The sequence below is a fragment of the Phyllostomus discolor genome, chromosome 9, assembly GCF_004126475.2.
Source record: "Phyllostomus discolor isolate MPI-MPIP mPhyDis1 chromosome 9, mPhyDis1.pri.v3, whole genome shotgun sequence".
NCBI lineage: Eukaryota > Metazoa > Chordata > Mammalia > Chiroptera > Phyllostomidae > Phyllostomus > Phyllostomus discolor.
The window spans coordinates 31,068,363-31,088,070 of record NC_040911.2 but is presented as its reverse complement, the minus strand read 5'-3'; the positions used below and the strand labels follow the sequence as shown (position 1 = coordinate 31,088,070).

At 41.5% G+C, this 19,708-nt stretch overlaps 1 protein-coding gene and 1 long non-coding RNA gene across 2 annotated transcripts in view; one reads left to right on the top strand and one right to left on the bottom strand.

Moving 5' to 3' along the window:
- LOC118496684 overlaps positions 1 to 5,250 on the bottom strand; it is a 45,574-nt gene extending 40,324 nt beyond the window's left edge. Inside the window, exon 1 of the long non-coding RNA XR_004899241.1 lies at positions 4,894 to 5,250. This is a non-coding gene — a long non-coding RNA (uncharacterized LOC118496684). The remainder of the gene's footprint in view (positions 1 to 4,893) is intronic.
- The window catches only part of DSG2 (desmoglein 2), a 39,639-nt gene continuing 25,174 nt past the window's right edge, over positions 5,244 to 19,708 (top strand). The window contains exons 1-4 of the mRNA XM_028524351.2: positions 5,244 to 5,566; positions 14,980 to 15,015; positions 16,471 to 16,605; positions 19,471 to 19,632. Of these exons, the coding sequence (XP_028380152.1) occupies positions 5,528 to 5,566; positions 14,980 to 15,015; positions 16,471 to 16,605; positions 19,471 to 19,632 (372 nt within the window). The 5' untranslated portion in view covers positions 5,244 to 5,527. The remainder of the gene's footprint in view (positions 5,567 to 14,979; positions 15,016 to 16,470; positions 16,606 to 19,470; positions 19,633 to 19,708) is intronic.

Sequence of the window (19,708 nt, the reverse complement as noted above, 5' to 3'; positions counted from 1 at the left end):
GCGCTCTGGGGGTGGGAGTCGTCACAATGGTTAAATGGGTGGTCAGAGAAGGCCTCACTGATAAAGTAGTATCTGGGGGGGAGTTAGCAGCGAGGGAGTAAACTTTGTATTTGTCTGGAGCAGAACCTTCTAGGGAAAAGAAACAGGGAGTACAAATGCACTGAGGTGGAGTGTGCCTGGTACATTAGCCGTGTCATGCTGTGATATAAGTAACTGATAACATGCAATGTTAGTCAGTTACTTCCAGTAATATGCAAGCAATGTGAGAGCCTCCAGCTAAAGAATTTTAGGCATTAGTCAGTAGGGACATCAAAGTCTTGCTAAGGTTTCCGAGATAATCAAGATAATTGCTACTTTGTATACATCTTGATCCAGCATTACTACAGTCTTATCACCTTTTAAAACCAGTATGATTTATTTTTTAAAAATCTCTTAAGATGTGTTCAGCACTCTACTTAGAACCAAGAACAGACAACTCTGTTTTCTTTGCTGAGCCAAATTCTATTTTGCACCTATAGTATCTTCTCCTAATTTTCTTCTGTTCCATGAACAAAGTTAACAATCTCCTTAAGCCATTTTGGTTCAGGGACTTTGCATCCAAGCGACCAGTTCTCACAGTGACTCACGAGGAGCCCATGGGGAATGGCTCAGGCAGACACCTGACTCACTGCACAAGGCTTCCTCATGCTTGCAGGGTGCTGGTCTGTGGCTATGATCTCACGGCTGACTACGGTTGTCCCCAAAGTGTGTGACTGTTCATTAAAAGTATGCTGGCTTTTCTGTGATAGACCATAGGGCTTACAGTCTACTGGACTTCCATTATTACTCTGTTAGTTCTAGCTCAGAAAGGCAACAAAGTTTTTCCCACCCTGTTATCACAAGAGGACATCCCCCAGCCAAGTTGGCTGAGGCTCCTCTCTCACTGCCTAAGGTGGAGGCGACTCTTGGTTCATCTAACTGGAGACTCCATGAGAATCTCAACATCCTGACTCCTAGTCTGTGATGTTGCTCTTGCCTTGGTTTCTGTGAAAAGTAACCATTCTCCTTCTCCAGATTAAAGGGAAGAAAAATCATCTTCCACTTCTCCATACCTGATATAATACACTGTCTTCTTAGCTGGCCCCTGAACTCCTCCAGCATTGCCCTGTCCATTTCTTCTGCCACACTCAAGTCCATGTACATCCTGGAACTTACACCTTTAACACTCCCCAACCCTGACTCACACCCACCAACCATTATTCTTCTCCTGCCCCTGGCTTCAATGTGGTTGGAGAAAGCACACATGTACAAACTGACACATGTACACTCATGTGTGCATATAGGCATGTACACATACACACAAGCCCAGACCCACATTTTCTGACCAGACCCACCTCTAACATGCCATCCACAGTGGATATGCCAAACACCTTCCCTTACAATACTACTTTTTATTTATATTTAATTCCTTCCAGTATGTGGGCTTGTTTCAACAAATGTTTATTGGACATCTAATATGTGTTTGATATAAGGGGTTGGACCCACTATGAATGTGATATGACCTCTGCTTTCAAAGTATTAACACTCTTGAGAAAGAGGGATGGGTGGATGGGTGGAGTAGCAGACACAGAAGAAAGAACCACATGCCACAGTGTGATTGCTGGTAGACAGGCGTGTGAGTCACCCTGACAGGGCTGCAGGGAGCAGGGAATAGAGGAAAGGGCAGGTGACTGGGTATGGAGAGTGTGGGAAAAAAATAATTGAAGGTGCTGCTCAGGCTCCTGGCTTGGGTAACAGAATTGACAAGGCCTATGAGGAAGTAAGAAGATAGCGCTGGAGAGGTGTGGAGGGGTAAAGAAATCTTTTCTGTCAGTATGATGAGTTTGATATCCTTATGAAATTATAATGGTCGTTTGAGGTCCCTATGAAATTCCCGAATGGTAATGTTACATGTTTGAGGATTGGGAGAGAAAGCGGTGATAGATTTGTCCAATAGGAGTGACTACAGATTCATGCTTGGTACCAAGTAAGAAGAAGGAAAAAACTCAAAAGGCATGTGCGTTCAACATGTAGGCAGACAATAAGAAATGACTTCAGAAAGAACAGCCAGAAAAACAGAAAATTAGGTGACTGTTTCTGCCTCCTACCTCAATCTGCAACTGTGTTCTTCTCATTTCAAACTACTTACTAGACTTTTCTCATTAAAATCGCTGTAATACCTCAAATTCAATTGTCACACACATACACACAGGAACACTTTTACTTCTGACTTCCCTTTCAGTGTCAGTAAGGTGAAAATAATACTTTTTAAAAAAAAACTTTTTCACGAAATCTGAAATCCCTGACTCTTAGCCAACAGTGTCTATGTTTTGACTTACTCTGCCCTGGCAAGTTCAACGTCTCCTTCACAATTACTCTTCTCTGAAGAATCAGCTCACCACGCCACCCCACTCCCCTGGCCCCCCAAAACACTTCCTCTAATCTCATGGTTCAAAGTGTGGGTCTGGGACCCCCTTCCTCATGATTACATTATATCCCACATATATTTCTACCACCGCATTTATAATAGTTTACAAGTAGCTAAAGATATATTATTTCATAATGTAAGATCTATTTCACAAAGATCTATTTTTGTTTCTTTGAATTAAGAAACATTATCTTTGTATCCCCAACAAAACAAAAATTAAATATTTATTGAACAGGAACAAACTTAATGTTGAATAAATGAAGGAATACATGAGTGAAAACAGATTCCTCCTTTCCTTGCCCTTCTCATGTCATCTAGGGATAGTTCATGTTCATTCTGTGTCCACACCTGCTTTATTAATCAGCTTTCTATGAGTAAGCCTCCAGGACACAATAAACAATTTTTTTTATATTTTAACAGCCACACATTTCTATCATTTGCTTCTAGGGTGTTTCATAGGGTAGCAACCAGATTTAGTTCCTATACTCACTAGGATTTTCAGTGGAATCAAATATCAGCCATCTATCAAATCATTAGCCAAGAAATGTTGACTTATAAATGCTGGAATTGGGAGTAAGGAGGCCATGATAGTAGATAAGAGACACATTAATTTTTGTTAGTCTTTGTGAAAACTTTTTAAAATTTTTATGTTTGAGATAATATTCAGGGATGGTACTAACAAGCTAATCACTCGAAACTTATTCTCACCCATGTGTATGTATGAATTCAGCAAAATATTCTAGGAAATATAACTCAGGTAGATATTTTTGATATGTGTAGATATTAAAGCCAACTGTTTGCACAAAATATATCTTGAACTCATGCATTATGTTTCTTAAGAAAAGTACATTTACCATAATGTTTATGTAATTTAAAGGGAAAACCTATAAGTTAAACCTTTCATATCTTGCTAACACTTCCACTTGTTTTAAAGCAATAATTAATCCTTTGTTGGTAACAGCCACATATGTTTTTGTGCACAGGGATTTATGAACCAGATTTACTCTCATCCGAGCAGAAACGCCATGAGCCAGAGAACTAGCTGTGTATCATTTGACCTTCCACAAGTCTCTTCAACTCACTGTGTCAGAAGTTTCAGAATTTTTAAAGAGGAACTAATTCCAGAATGACACACTATGGCACTGGATGGTGCATATAGTGACACCTTCTCTCAAAGCCTTGGGATAAATGTCTTATAGAAGGTATGCTATCCCAAAACTGACTTTGACAGCCTCTAAGGAAGGTGAATAGCCGAACAAAAATAAAATTCTTATTACCTATTTCTCGTTCTGGAACCTGCAATTATCCTCATTGTTAAACAGAAGCCAAAGTCTTGATAATGAGGCATAAATACTTGTCTACAAGACTCACTTGCAAGAGCACTAACTTTGGATAGGACTTATGTATAGTTTCCTGGAATGACTTGTGAAAGTGTTCAGAAAAAAGCCTGCCTGGTTAAATTAGCTTTCCCAGCATGGTGGGGAAGGAGAATTATCACCAAAGTGTGCTACCACCCATGTCTGGCTCTGGAGGAAGGAAGGGAAACTAGAAGACATACCTCCCTCCAGATTGAACTCCATACCCCTGACACTCAGCACTGTTCTAGGCACTGGAAACAGAATAGTAAGCTAAGCATACACCCTTCCTAGACACTAACTCCTCAGCTACCTTCACCACCAACGCAGCCACTCAGGAGTTAAGCCCTAAACAAACAGAGAAGAATGCGGCCCTCTCAACTCAAAGAGGGGCTGGTCCTTGATGGCTGGGGAAGACCTGAACTAGAGAGAGAAGGGTAGGAGATCCTGGGGGAGCGGAGATGAAGGCACTTTTGACCACAGAAGGAATTCTGCTATTTTGGCTAAATTTTTCTAGTAGCAAATCAACCCTTTAAACTTTTATAGGTTGTTCCATTACCCCAACATCAATAGTTAAACCTTTCTTATAAATTTCCTAATCTGGTGCTAATGCTAGTGTTTTTGATTTTTAAGAAGAGTTCAAATTAACATTTACTTTTGCAATAATAAGTATCGTTATACTAACACCCTTACGCACTACACACTGCAGAGTGCTTCACAGAGATTTTCTGATTCGATTTTTAGAAGAGCCCCGTGTTGAGAGCTATTAATCCAATTTGACAGATCGGGAAAGCAGGCCACAGAAAGATTGCCCAGGTCAAACAGCTAGTAACTATTGGAGCGGGGATTTCGACCTCTACTTATGCTTTGTGTAAGAGATTTTGTAAATCGTATCGAAGAGTGTACCTTTCCCCTTAACACCTTTACAGTTTTGTCCTAATCGAGTCTAGTTTAAAGGGGTCACGGAACTGTCCGTTTAGATCCTCTAATTTTTCTAATAAATTTCCCCTTCGGCCAAAGAAACTGCAAACCTGTCGGGTACAGTTAAGGGTCCTTGCGGAACAGATGAGAAACCTTAGCGGAGATAGCCACCTGAAATCCTGCTCCAGAACTTCTGCTCCCTGAAGGTGGGCCCCACGCGCCACGTATTCAGTGAGGACGCGGGTTCCCACGTCACGCGTCTTTCTTCGCGCCACCTGAGTTCTGGGTCCGAGCCCATTTACAAAGCCCTGGGCCTTTCGCGGCCTCGGGCGGCCAGGCCAGCTCACGGGACACCGCAGCTCTCCACCGCAGAAAGTGAGGTCTGCCCCGGGGCCGAGCCCTGCCTGCGCGCCCAGAGTTCTGTCCACTCTCCTGGGAGGAGGGGATCGGGAAGGAGAGTACGGCGGGGCGGGGCCTGCACGCAAAGTCCCCAAACGGGGACGTCACGGTCCCAGGTGCGTGTACGACAGGGGCGGGAGGCGCCTCGAGCCTCCTTCTTGTGCTAATTCCCCACCCCAGCGCCAGCAGCTCCCACGACCCAGGCTCGGCTTTCCTGGGGCTCACGCACTTGGAACCCGGCCTCTGGGCGGCCGCGCGGGCGCCGCGGGCGAGGGGAGGCGGGGCGGGGAGGGGGCTGCAGGCGCTGGGGAGGAGCCGGGCGCGTGCTCGCAGGGACCCAGCCTGGGCGGTGGCGCGGAGCGGAACGGGCGGCCGGAGGCCTGGGCGCGGCGGGGACGGGGGCGCGATGGCGCGGAACGCGGAGGGCGTCCTGCTGCTTCTTCTGGTAAGTGTGCCAAGCGGAACACGGAGCCCGGGCAGGCCAGGGCATCGGCGGGCGCCGGGCTCGCGTCCCGACCCGCCCGCTGCCGCTGGAGCCATCCCCACCCGCTTGGCTTTCCTTCTATGTGCCTGGAGGTGGGAAAGGGATGGGCAGGCAATGGTGAGCTCGATCCCTGGGGCTTCGGGAAAACTGCTGGGGCTGAGTTGGGTGGATTGGAACCTTTCCACATTTCAGTTCTTGCCATACCCAAAGTCCTACGCCTTTTTCTACCAATGATCTGCGGGTGTAGCGGACCCAGGAGCGGGGAACCCCTTCCCTGGAGATCTGTAGCTTTGTTTGGAGTCTTCTGCGGAAACATGGAGGCAAATAGAGGCAGCAGGCATGCCTCCTTCCAGGTTCTCTCATGTTTTCCACGCTTCCCCAGGTGCACCGCTGCACGTCACTGAACCAGAGAAACCGCACAAATACCTGTATTATTAGACTGCAAAAAAAGTCTTAAAAGTACTTTTTTTGTTTAATAAGCTTTTTGTTCAAGCAACGTTTTCAAAATCACCCACACAAAGATAGTTTTCACTTAAAGTTCACAATGTTGGTGTTTTGAAATAAGCATACTTTTTTAAAGATTTTATTTAGAGAGAGGAGAAGGGAGGGAGAAAGAGAGAGAGAGAAACATCCATGTGTGGTTGCCCCGCACGTGCCCCAAACTGGGGACCAAGGCCTGAAAGCCAGGCATGTGCCTTGACTGGGAATAGCACTGGAGACCCTTTGGTTTGCAGATGGGTGCTCAATCCACTGAGCCACACCAGCTAGGGCTAAAATAAGCATATTTTTCACTTTAGCAATTTAATATTTTTATTGTAATCTGGCAATGATTGCTCCTTAAAAAAGTGATTATAATTAGCCGAAGCAGAGCAGAATTCTGAACAGAATGGTTTTTGTGTATCTAAGGGGGTACAGTATAAAAAAAAGTATGTGTATGTGTGCTTTGGGCGTCAAGAGTGCTGCTAGGGTGATAACTCTGGACAGGAAGTGGACATCAGGAGGGGTAGGCAGGAAGAAGAAGAGGAGAGACGGGGAGAGCAGAGATCCAAAGAGACCCAGAAAACTAAGCCTGAGATGAGAAATTATGAAAGAAGGGATTGGGGAGGAGAGAGGGAGGAACAGGACTGGGAGGAAAGAACGAAAGGGAAATGGAGGGAAGGGAAGTGAGTCTGTGCACAAGTGTGTGTGCTTGCATGTGTGGGGGCACATTGCAGGCGGACAGCATGCTGAGCCTCTTCTGTTTAAACCACCCAGAGCTCGCAATAGATTCAATATCGTCATCAGCCTTTTCTTCCAACGTTGCAAACAAACTTTTTTGCCTATAACCCATTATAATTGCATAAAACTGCCATCATATATATGTGGTCCATTGTGGACCAAACCATCAATATGTGGGCATGACTATACACTGTAGAGTATTGGTTGTTTGCCTTTGAAATGGCATGGCTAATCACGGCTGCTGCCCAGCATCACAAGAGAATATCTGTCACATATTGCTAGCCCGGGAAAAGATCAAAATTCAAAATTTGAAGGATGGTGTCTACAGATGTTTATCACATTCGCACCATCGTCAAGTTGAACCATTGTTAAGTCAGGGGCCATATGTATAGTAAACTCATCTGATAGAACTGCTTCTTAAGGAAATAGGTCTATTGTAGAGGGGAAAATAAATTGTAGTCTGTATGGGTCAGAGTTCAGTTGCAGATAACAATTCTCTCTAGCTAGTTGAAACAAGAGATTTATTTCAGGACATTATGTTGATTACATAAGTGTAGGGAGGATCGAGGAAACAGACTGTGGTGTGTGCTATCAGTAATGACCTCAAAGCCACCCAGCAGGACCCAAGTACTCGGGGAGGGGCTGCCTCTCCTTTGAACCGGAAACACTGCCACTGTCACAGTACTGGACCTGTCGTGAATTAGGATACTGTTGCTGCCAGCTCCCAGAACCATGCCACAACTGCCAGGAACCATACCAACTAAATATACCTGTACCCTGCCTCTTGGCACCCATGAATCTAGTGGTGGACACAAGCGCCATAATAAGACTGCCTCAAAAATCCAGCTACATCCACATCCAAGCTTGCTAGCAAAAAACAGTAGACACAGGGCTTCTGCTTTGCTTCCTCCTTTCACACTCACGTAAGTACTGATTGGCTGAACCCAAATCATGTTCAGAACCTTAGCTGCAAGAGAATCTGATGTGTGGTTCAGCTTCCTTCTGCAGTTCAGAAAAACACACCAGGAGCTGTTGAGTGATACGCACATACCTACCACAGCCATATAGACTAATTCCATCTAAATGGAAAAAAGATAATTTTGTGAATGAAGGTAGAGAATCTTTTCAAGAGTTCTTTACTTTAGATCTACCAACTCCTAAATGGTCCACAGATAAAATTCAGAGCATCCTTAGACAGGGCTGAGATTAAATTACATGTCTATTTTCACTAACTTGTAACTAAAACTAGCATTTCTTTAAATTATAAGTGTAGGAAAGATACTGCAATAGCATTAACAGTACCTGTGACTTTGTCACAATAGAATTCACATCATACAATCGTTATCTCAAAATACCATTTATTCTTGTCACTAACAGACTTTCCACTAGATCTTACTAGATAATATGTTGCTAATGAAGTGCATGATATCACTGTATCACAGCTATGGTGGTTTTTTTAAATTCTGAGAAGTATTTCAACATAATTGAATTCATTCATAATCCAGTGGCTTCTTAAATATTATTTTATAAATTTAAAAACATTCTGAGAAAGGGTCCATAAGCTTCACCAGGCTGCTAAAGAGGGCACTCAAAGGAGAGTTTTTTTTAATGCTTGTCTCAATTTTGCCTGGGACTAATGAAGCTTGTCCTTTAAAATCAAACCACATTTTAAGGATTCAATGAGAGCAGATTGTACTGTGAACAGTGACATCTACTAGTGTGTTAGTTTGCTAGGGCTGCTGAAACATAGTACCAAGAATTGAATAGCTTAAAACAGCAGAAATGTGTTGTTTTATAGTTCTAGATGCTAGAAGGCTGAAATCAAGGTGTTGGCAGGGCCATGCTCCCTCCAATACATCTAGGTTCCCTTCCTTGTCTCTTCCTAGTGTTCGGTGGTTTTCCAGCATTCTCTGGCGTATCTTGCCTTGCAGTTGCATCACTCCAGTCCTCTGTCTTTGCGTGGCATTCTCCCTGTGTCTCTTCCTATTGTCTTCCCTCTGTGCAAGTCCGAGTCTGTGTCTAGTATCCCCTTTTCATAAAGACACTGACCACACTGGGCTCACACTAATGACCTCAGTTTGGTCGACTCTGCAAAAACCCAGTTTCCTAATAAGGTCACATACTGAGCACTGGGGGTTCAAACTCCAACTTATCTTTTTGGAGGAAGCCATAGTTCAACCCAGAAATCAACAATAAAATCGTAGTTATACAATGTTCTAATATGCAGCCTGATGACAGATTTTAGAATAAGTTCAAGTATAAATTAGATGATAAATATCGAGGCCTATAAGAATAATCAGTTATATCCAGGAATTTTAGAATGCACAATTTCACATTTGTTTTGTTTTTAAAAATTAATAGGTAATCTAAAAATGGCAAGTCTTAATGCAAGTTTCTATAATTACAAACCTAGAGAAAGTAGTTTACAAAAAGACATGAGAATTTTTGTTCTGAATGCTCCCCAATTGTTAGAAGTACCTGGTAAGCTAAATTTAAATACCCAAGTCTGAGATCCAGAAATATGTACTGATAGAAACTTCCCATTAATCTCATTATGAGACAGTCTAAGAGTGACCATTACCCACTGAAATTTTGCAAACACAGTTTATTCATGAATGAAGTATGCAGATATTAACATGGAAAGAAATTGTATATTAAATAGGAATTGGTATTTTTAAAACTGTCAAATTGTACTAAAAATCAGAAACCTTAGTTAAAATTATTAAGGAGCTTTAAATCAACTTGAGCATTTCTTAATCACAGCTTTTTTTCTGTGTGTTAATGTGCCACAAATTGTAAAGACTTATATAACACTTTCAGACATGCTTTATATATAATGAAAGATTATTTTCTTAGTGAAGTTTATATTAAAGTATTAACAGATGAATAGCACAGATGATATTGCACTATTTTTGTTTATTTCAAGTTATTTTAAAAATTTATTGAGATTTTTATCACATGCAAAGTGTAGTGATAGGATGAAGGGAGCTGGAACACCAGGATTTATACCACAGTCTATGGTATGGACAAACCAGTGCCATCTAACGGTGAAAAAGGACAATCCAAAGCTCTCCATTTCTTAAATTGGAGGGTCTATCTGTTTTTGTTCATTCTATTTTTTGTTTAGTATAATTTCCAGGAGTATATTGCAGCAAAAATGTGGAAACAGCCCATCACTTTTGTCTATCAAATTGTATGAGATAAATTATAGAGATTTACTTATATTTTTCCTGAATTCAAAAAAATACTAATAAAATGGTAAAATATTTTCCCCAAAAATGCTCTGGATCAGCCATGGTGGGGTTGCTCAGTTGGTTAGGTCGTCATCCAGATATGCCAAGTTTGGGGGTTCAATCCCCAGTCAAGGCACATACAAGAAGCAGCCAATGAATGCGTAAGTAAGTGGAGCAACAAAATTGATGCCTGCCCCCAAAATCAATAAGTAAAAAAAATAATAATAATTTAATGCTCAGGATCAAGTAAAACAAGCTAGAAGAAGCAATATGAACCAAGTGAAAACACTATTTAAAGCAATTCTGCTGTAGTTGATTATCATTGGTAAGGTAGAAAAATCTTGTAATTGTTGGGAATAACTCAGTTACTGGATTTCCTGATCTAGAATCCGTTGTTTCGCACGTTTCTCTGATTAAGTGTTTCTTATTCAGTGTGCGAATTAGCCATTCTCTCTCCTTTCCTTCCTTTCTTCCCACTCTGTGATTTTACACTTTGGTTTTCAAAAGAGATCCCGCACCAGCAGCATCAGCATTACCAGGAAGCTTGTTAGAAATACAGATTCTTCTACGCCACCCCAGAATTGCTGAGTCAGAAACTCCTGGGTCGGGCCAGCAACCTGGGTTTTAACCAGGTTAATGCCACTTAAGCTTGAGCACCCCTGTTAACATCCCTATTAGAAATTAATTGAGAGTAGAAAAGAAGATTTAATATTGAAAAGCTTACTTTTAACTCTTTGTTAGAAGTCCGATTAACTACTTACCTGATTTTTTTAAAAAAATGTTTTAGGGGCCAAAGAAATCGACACTAAATAAAGTAATGTTGACTTTTCCGGGCTTTCAGTTTATATCGACACTAAATAAAGTAATGTTGACTTTTCCGGGCTTTCAGTTTATTTTCCTTTGTGTCTTCTACCAAAGGACAAAATAGAAGCTGTCCGTGATTGCACAAAACTCAACCTGAAGTTAGAAATACGTGATCTAACTACTAATCTGTAGCACAGCATTGCTAAATCCGTATTTTAAAATTCATTGAGGCAGTAAATGCTTTCAAAGAAAATATCTTCCTCTTTAAATCTAATTTCAGTATGACTCCCCCAAAATCATATCTTTTGCATTAAGATTAGCCCAGACATCTGAAGAGCAGGTAAAAGATTTTGATAAATCATATATTGATTTATCAGCTAAATTAATATAAAGATAAATCAGCTAAATTAAAAAGTATGTAGTTTTGCTATCTAAACTTCAGAGTTCAAAACAAAGTTCAAAATGCTGCTTTTCTTGGCTGAGTTTTTTTCTAAAGTAGCAGCTGTGAAAACAAAAATGTATTTGTTTGAGTTGGCTATTGAGTGTGGCATCTCTATGAATCATACCTATGTGTGAATCATCTTATAAGATGGATTTGTTAAGTTGAGATTTTCTAAATAAGTTACAACTTTAAGCATAAAATAAGAAGTTTTGTAGACTCTCTCTTCAAGGACACATCAGCCAGGAGGAGCTGTCATCCACTGCCTTGTATGACCTCCTGGATTCTGCGTTTTAAACATGTGTAGTTGACTTTGGAACAGGAAGTAATTATTAAAGGTGCCGACCTTGAGAACAAAGAGTGCATTGATTGATTGTATTTTTGCAGTGACCTTTGACCTTCCCTCATGTCTCCTCCCAAACCAGGTTATTTTCTTGCCAGGTACCAGGAAGGCCAGTGGTTACAAGATGCATGGGATTCAAGGATAGAATTTTTTTTTAATTTTGAAAACTTTGGTAAATTGGGAATGCTTTTGAAGGATTTATCCAGTCCATCTTCCAGTCTTTGGATAAAGACTAAAAGCTTACTTTGCCTCTTCAGTCTTAAAGTAATGTTGTACATGAAGTTTTCTATCACCAAGTTCCTTGTGAGAAAAAAAGAGCTACAGATTTCATACTTGGAAAAACCTTAGTGATTATCTTGCTGAAACTCATTTACAGCAACCCTACAGGAGGCCACTCAAATGTACAGAGCCGGAAATCCTCCAAGGGAAGTGGGGAGGAGTGGGAATGGAGGACAGAGACAGAGGGTGTCGCTGGTTTCACTTATATTGCCTGCAGATTTCCAGTTTGGAAATTTACATAAATCCTCATGGTCCTGTGGCAGTTGTAGTACCTTCCTGACCCTAGTTATTACAGTAATTTCCAATCAGAGAAGCGTGGTCTAAATCAGGATTTCTCAGCCTTGGCACTTTGCCCTCTGGAACCGGATAATGCTTTGGGGAGAGGAGCGGTGTGGGGAGGACTGCCTCGTGCATTGTAGACCTGTAGCATCTCTGGCTCTACCCACTAGATGCCAGTGGCTCTCACCTCCCCATCCCCATCCCCACCCTTTATTAGACAACCAAAAACGTCTCTAGACATGACCAAATATCCCTAGTGAGGGACTGGGAGTATGCAAAATCTCTAGTTGAGAACCACTTTTCTAAATTAGCAATGTGTTTTACATGATACAGAGTCTCAAGGGAATATCCAAGTTACGTACTTTAGAAAAAAGTAGTTAAGTTTTTAACTTTTTCAAATCAAATAAATAATTCCACAATTGACAGAATGTTAGTACAATTCTTTTGGGTTTTTTGTGCAGTGGATGTAGACCATATATTTCAGTCCATCCTGCCTTATTAAGTGACTGTGAAAACAAACTACTGCAGTAGGTGCTTTGAAAAAACAAATAGCACCATTACATAGATTCCAAGACGCCATCAGCTTTAAGATGCACACAGATTTTTGTAACTTTTTAGTATAACATACAGAAAAGTACACATATCACAAGTGTGCTGAATTACTGGATTTTCACAAACCAAACACCCCATAACCAGCAACTAGATAAAGAAACAAGATTACTGTCACCCCACAAGCTGTGACATTGACTCACTTTCCTCTGTCAGCACCAACCTTGATCACCCCACAGTGGTCCCCACTCCGCGGCCTGGCTGTTCCCTTCACAGGGCTCTCTCTGACTTGCTGCCTCCTTCCATTCGGGTCTCTGCAGACACACCCTCTTCTAAGAGCCTCCCCAGAATCCTAAATTACTCTCTCCCACCCTGCCCCCACCTCAATTTTCTTTACAACTGTTATCACAATCTATTGTCTACCTCCCCAACATCTCAGAACATTCTATAACTTAGCATATTGTGTCATATGGAAGGCATGAGTGAAATGAATAAAAACCAAATTCCAGAAATTTTAAGATGAGGAAAATGCAAGTCTTGGAATTGAGGATAAACCATCATAATTCTATTTACTGAGTGCCTACTATGTGCCAGACATTTGCAATAAAAACACACATTATTTCTTTTAATTTGCATAATAACCATGCCAAGTGGACATATCAGTTAAGTCTCTTTCAGATATAAGTAACAAAACCCAACTAAAAGTGGATTAAATAAAAAAAATATTGAATATCCAAAGAAATGGGTGAGAGGTGGGGTGGCTCCAGGTTAACCACTTCTGCAATTCAGAGATGTTAGAGTTTCAGTTTGGCTTCTCTGCCATTTCATTAGCTTTGTCCTCATGGTCACAGATGGCTGTAGCCATTCCAAAAGGCACATCCTTGCTGAACAGTGTCCAGGGCAGGTGGAGAGGAGCTTTGCACCCACTTCTCTTCTTATCAGTGAGGATGACTTTTTCCAGACTCCCCTGATAATCTCATTGGGCAAAATTCTGTTATACATTATTATGGACTAAATGTGTTCTTTCCAAATTCATATGTAGAAGTCTTAAGTCTCAATTTGATAGTATTTGGAGGTGGGGCCTTTGGGAGGTAATTAGGTTTAGATGCAGTTGGGAAGTTTGGAATATAGTATGTGTGATAGGGATGCAATAAGAGAGACAAAGGTAAGACAATTGTGTAATTTATGATCTGAATGAGCACACTTTTGAGAATAAGAGGGTTGCTAACTGAGGATGCACCTGCACCTCAGGTGTCATCCAGATTCTCCTGGGAAAGCAGAAATGTATGGTCACCCTAGAAACCAACACCAACCCTGTGGAGGGAGCTGCTATTGGAGAGTATGGGTGGTGATGAATCCTCTCCAACGATGTTGTCACTACAGGGTCAGAATCAAAGAGAATAACTAATAGCTAGGCATACAAAGTTGGGGGAAAGTGAGGCAGGAGTATTAGAAAGTCGAAAGAATGAGGGATCTCTGAGTGACCGACAATATCTTTGAGTGGCTGGCGATAATCTAATACCAGCATTGTGCAATAGCATGGTCTGCAATGTCACGAGCCACTTGCAGCCACCATATTAGAAAGTGCTGGTTTGGATTAAGCCAAGAGAAAAGTGAAGCAAAAAATCAAAAGTCAGGATAGGGGTTTATTATACCGATTTTGGAGTAAACATAACTATTTAGTTCTGTGTAATGAGGAAGTCCCAAATGTGACAGTGCTTTATAAGAACCAAAGAAAAGAGCTGGTGGGACCTAGGATGGTGAAGAATGAAGTCTGGGTGTGGGTAGTCATGGGCATGACCCATGGGGGTGATGGGCAACAGGGTGGTGGGAGGCATCTCACACTAAAGGCCTTGAGGAAAGGTAAGTGGGTTCCCCGAGAACATGAAATGAAAACCACAAGGTAAAGAGAAAAGCATGAGGGATTGGCCATGATTTCAACAGGAGAATTTCGGGCTGTGCTTTTCAGATATTGCCTGCATTCCAGGTTTCCTGGAGAAGGCATTAGGAATCCAAAAGAGGGCAGATTCCTCTCGTTAGCCCTGGTCATGGCAAGGAGGCAAGGGGGAAATTTAAAATTTGCTTCCTTTGGACAAAGGAGAATGGTAGTGGTTAAACCTTTTCTTTGTTGTTTTTAATATCTGTACTATCCTAGGTTATTCAATATCAAAATATTTAAACTGAAATGAGTGATAAATTGTACTTAACAATAAATAATTTTATTTTTCAGATCTGCTTTTACTTTGGAAATGCACTCCATTTAGAGGTAAGGGACCAAGGGAATTATTTCTGTCTTTTGGACACAGGCTTCATTTCGTGGAAGACGGTGAGGCCGTGCCTCGGCCGGGTTAGAAACGCACACTCCCCTAGACTCAGATCTGCCCCCTCACACGATGTATGTGCAGGAACATACATCAAGGGATGTTAATGCACCATTTGGGGAGTAATCTGTCCACCAACAAGAGAACAATGTAACAATTTATGGTACATTCAACAATGTCTGTGAGAAAGTACTGAGTGAAAAATCACGGGGCAGAATGAGAACTATAGTATATTCTATTTGTATAGGAAAAAACCTTTATACATGTACAACTGTGCGGTCATGAGAAAAGATCATAAAAGATACTTATTTGTCAGGTTGTTAACAGTGAATACTCTGAAGTATGAAAATATAGAAGGAAGTTTTACATCATAAACGTTAATGTTATTTAATGTTTTGTTACCTAGTTTTTTTTTAAGTTATAGAATAATCTTTCGACTAAAAACCAAGAAGAAAATCAATGACCTAGTGATGACCAATGTAAATATCTCTAAATAAAACACAGGGTATAGAGAGATATAAAATGAGTAAAATGATAAACCTAGTAGAGTAATCATTTCTGATCTTAAGAAACTAGGTCAGATGTGTTGAAATTTTCCTTGGATAATATACATATTATCTATTAAAACCAAATTGAAAATTTATAGAATTATTTCCACTTAAAGGTTCTAAAAACTGAAGATGGGCAATTTAATTGTTTGCCCCATCATTAAAACAATAAATTCAGCCCTTGCTGGTGTGGCTCAGTGGATTGAGTGCAAGCTTGTGAACCAAGGGGTCGCTGGTTCACTTCCTAGTCAGGGCACAAACCTGGATTGTGGGCCAGGTCCCCGGTGGGGGGTGCATGAGAGGCAACCACACAGTGATGTTTCTCTCCTTCTGTTTCCCCTTACCTTACCCTTTCTCTAAAAATAAAATCTTAAAAAAAATAAATTCATTAACTGACATTTTCACCAGTTTTAGTCAAATTTGGTGTCATTAAGTTACTAAGATTTAGTCTTAAAACATTTAGTAATTCACTTTTAAAATATAAGCCACCACAGAAAAATTAAAGTTTATTTTCAGCTAGTAAGAAAAGAACTCTTATCTGAATTTTAATTTGTTCATTTGTATGGTCACTAAATTATTCTTTACCTTTTAAACTCTTCAACCTGGGAAAATCTTTTCTTACTGATAGAACCTGAGCCCGGCTGCTATACTGGTTTGGAGACAAACTGTTGAACTCCTGCAGAATGTGCTGGAGTGTGTGCATTGCCTCTTTGAAAATGAAGCCTGTTAAGAAATGGGAAATTAATACCTTGAACTTTACACAGCTATCTTCAGAGTTTTGGTAAATTACAGGATACCATATTAATGTCTTAAAGTACTTAATAATTTTATGGCAATATTGTATCATCGTAGGCCTTAAACACAAGACATGAAGATAAGCTGCTTCCTAAACACACCCACTTAGTGCGGCAAAAGCGTGCCTGGATCACCGCGCCGGTGGCTCTTCGGGAAGGAGAGGATCTGTCTAAAAAGAATCCAATTGCCAAGGTACCTTCTAAAGAGGAACAGAAAATATATGCATATTACTAATGTGTGGTGGGAAAAGACTTTTATGTTCACTTTTAAATTTAAGGATAATTATATAGTGTACTTAACAAGTACACATACACACACACACACACACACGGCCCGGCACAGATAGCGCCCGTTCTTTATTACAAATTCTTTGATTACAAAATCATAAGCATGTAATTCTGTAACATAACAATATCACACTCAAGTACACCATGTGACATTTTAGGTGAACTGTCCAAATTGCTGTCTATCTCATGCAAGACATTCACATACGCTACCAACCACACCCAAGCAGGCCTGCCTTCTACCGGACCCTGTATATTATGGATGTAGCTGAAAACTAGCAAAGCTTAATTTTTAGCAGAAAACTTCCAATGTTGAGATCTCCTTTCCCATTTTTTAAGATGCAACATCAGTGGTAAAGATGTATATAATTTGGGGCTTTGATTCCACTAAGAGTTAAGGGATCTGGCGCCAGCTGAATCTTTGTGTAACAAAGTGCTACAATAACCAAAAGAAGATACTCTCATATGTAGGGGATGGAAAATTCTTTTGCCTGCTACCATCCCACGTTCTGTGACTAGGGCCCTGTTCAACTGACAAAATATTAACAAGAGGGGAAAAAACAAGTTTATTAACATGTGTATTACGCACGTAACCCATGGGAGTATCCCGAGATAAGTGACTCAAAGGTTTGGTTAAAATTTGGGCTTATATAGCATTTTAGGAAAGGAGCAATACATTTTCAGGGAAATGACAGGCAAAGAAAAAGGACCTCGAATTTGTAGAGGCAGCAAATTGTGGAAAGGCAAAGACATGGCAAACTAATGGCAGAAAAAGGCTGGTGAGTAAAGTTTGTTCTGTGGATTTCTTGTACCATCTCCAAACTGATAAGGGTCTGAAGTTGTTGGTGATGATTAACTTTTGTCCTTGGTGGAGAAGGGAGAGAGATCACCTTCACAGATTTAGGTCCTGCTTTTAGACAAAGAGGGGGAGGGCAGAGAACTTCTTTTCTATCTGCTGCTTCTCAGTTTACCTTCACCTCAGAATAAACCTACACCAACGTGGCACATTTCGATGTGGCGTATTCTGCCACTCTGCACATGAAAAGTCATTTTCAAAATGAAAAGAACTGATACCTGATGGATAGGGTGACCACATAGCCCACTTGAGATAGTCAGTCTTGATTTATGCCCATTATCCTGGCTTAAAATTTAATTGATCATTCTTTTTTCACTCTCAAAGGGTCCTGTTTTTATCAGTTATATGGCAGTATCTCCTGTGCAGACCTAAACCTTGGGCTTCTCCCCTATAAGCGTTCTCCATAAATTCTACCCATTTCAGTAAATGGCACTGTAATTCCATCCCGTTTTTCAAAAATGTAGCAAGTGTTACCCATTTTACCCCCAAAATGTATTACAGGTCTGCCGGCTTCTCTCCACTGCCACCCCCTGATCAAGGCAGCGTCATCTCTGACCTGGGTCACCAAAAGGCCCTGGCCTTGTGTCGGAGCTGTCACTCTTGCCACCCCTGCCCCAGCACCCCAACCCCACTCTGCCATAGCTCATCCTCTCAAAAGCAGCCAGAGTGATCATTTGAGAAGATAAATCAAAGCCTCTCACCCCTTAGTAAGACCCTTTTAACAACTTCCTGCTCCCCTGGAAGGAATAAACTGTTTACCCCAACCTCCAGAGCCCTTGGGCTTTATCGGCCTTGACCTCCTCCTCTCAGGCCTCCGCCTCTGTTAGCCCCCATCCGCCACCCTGCTACATTCCTAGCTGATACCATCTCATTCCAGCCCTCCCGGTTTGCCCTCCTGCTTGCTACTTCTGCTTCAAATCCCCTCCCACGGGTACTCACCGTATCTCTTTGCTTCTAGCCTCTGTCCCCAGTGTCACCTCCTGAGTTCCCTTCCCTGCCTCACCCATCTCTCTCTGTCCCATCACTGTGTCAGCTTGGTTTGTGGCACAGTCATATCCCAGCTTTACTTCCTCTTCCCAATGTTGCAAACATCATACGTGAAGAGTTCCCTCAAAGAAAGAGCAGCAACATAGCCAGAAGGCAACCATTTCCATTTTCCAGCAACATATAATCAGTGCATAAAGATCTAGAATATTCTTTATAATGTGTGTGTGTATATGTACATGCTTGGCAAAAAAACAGAAGCACAAAGATAGAGAAAGACAAACAGGTAGATGGACAGAAAACAGAAGTCCAGTGAAAAGGACCCTGGGACTATTCTGCTCACCTTTTCGCTCCAGGAGCAGAGCTGCTGTAGCAGGTTAGAAACCCTGTCTGCTGTGCCTTGGGCTGTTCTCAGCAGCAACCTCCCAGCCCCAGTGCATGTTGGGAAGCCTGTGGCAGAAAGTGTAATCCCCAAGTCTCAGGGCGAACAACTGACCAGGCAGATGGGTGTGGCGGGTTCAGTGATGTCTGAAGGAGGAAAGGAGGCAACCAGCTTCCTCCTTCTATGGAAGTGTGCCTTCTTCATACTTTTCAGAGGATCAAGTGGATGTATGAAGGTCTTTTTTCACCTTCTGTGCTAAATTTAAAACCTAGGCCCGCTCCCAAGATGTATCCCTAAGAATATCCTTCACTTTACGACAGCCCAAAGAAGCAGGCAGTAGGATCCCCACTTCACAGACAAGAACGCTGAGGCGCAGGGAGGCTGAGGAACTGTCAGGGTTCTCTGGCACCAGCACCCCTGCCGCTGAGCGCTTGTGTCTTCCCACTGCCCTCCTGTCCACACGACAACTTCAGAAAGAAATCTTGTTTTTAAAATAGCCGCATGTTAGCTATAGAGTTTAACTTGAGCCATTCCTGTTATTTTTATGTTAGATACATTCTGATATTGCAGAAGAAAAAGGAATAAAAATTACATACAGATACACTGGGAAAGGCATCACAGAGCCACCTTTTGGTATCTTCGCCTTTAATAAAGACACTGGAGAATTGAACGTTACCAGCATTCTCGACCGAGAAGAAACACCTTTTTTCCTGGTAAGAAGAACAATTTTATATTTATTAGTTTGTAGTTTTTCTTTGGTAACAGTCATCATTTGTCTTCCTAATTTTT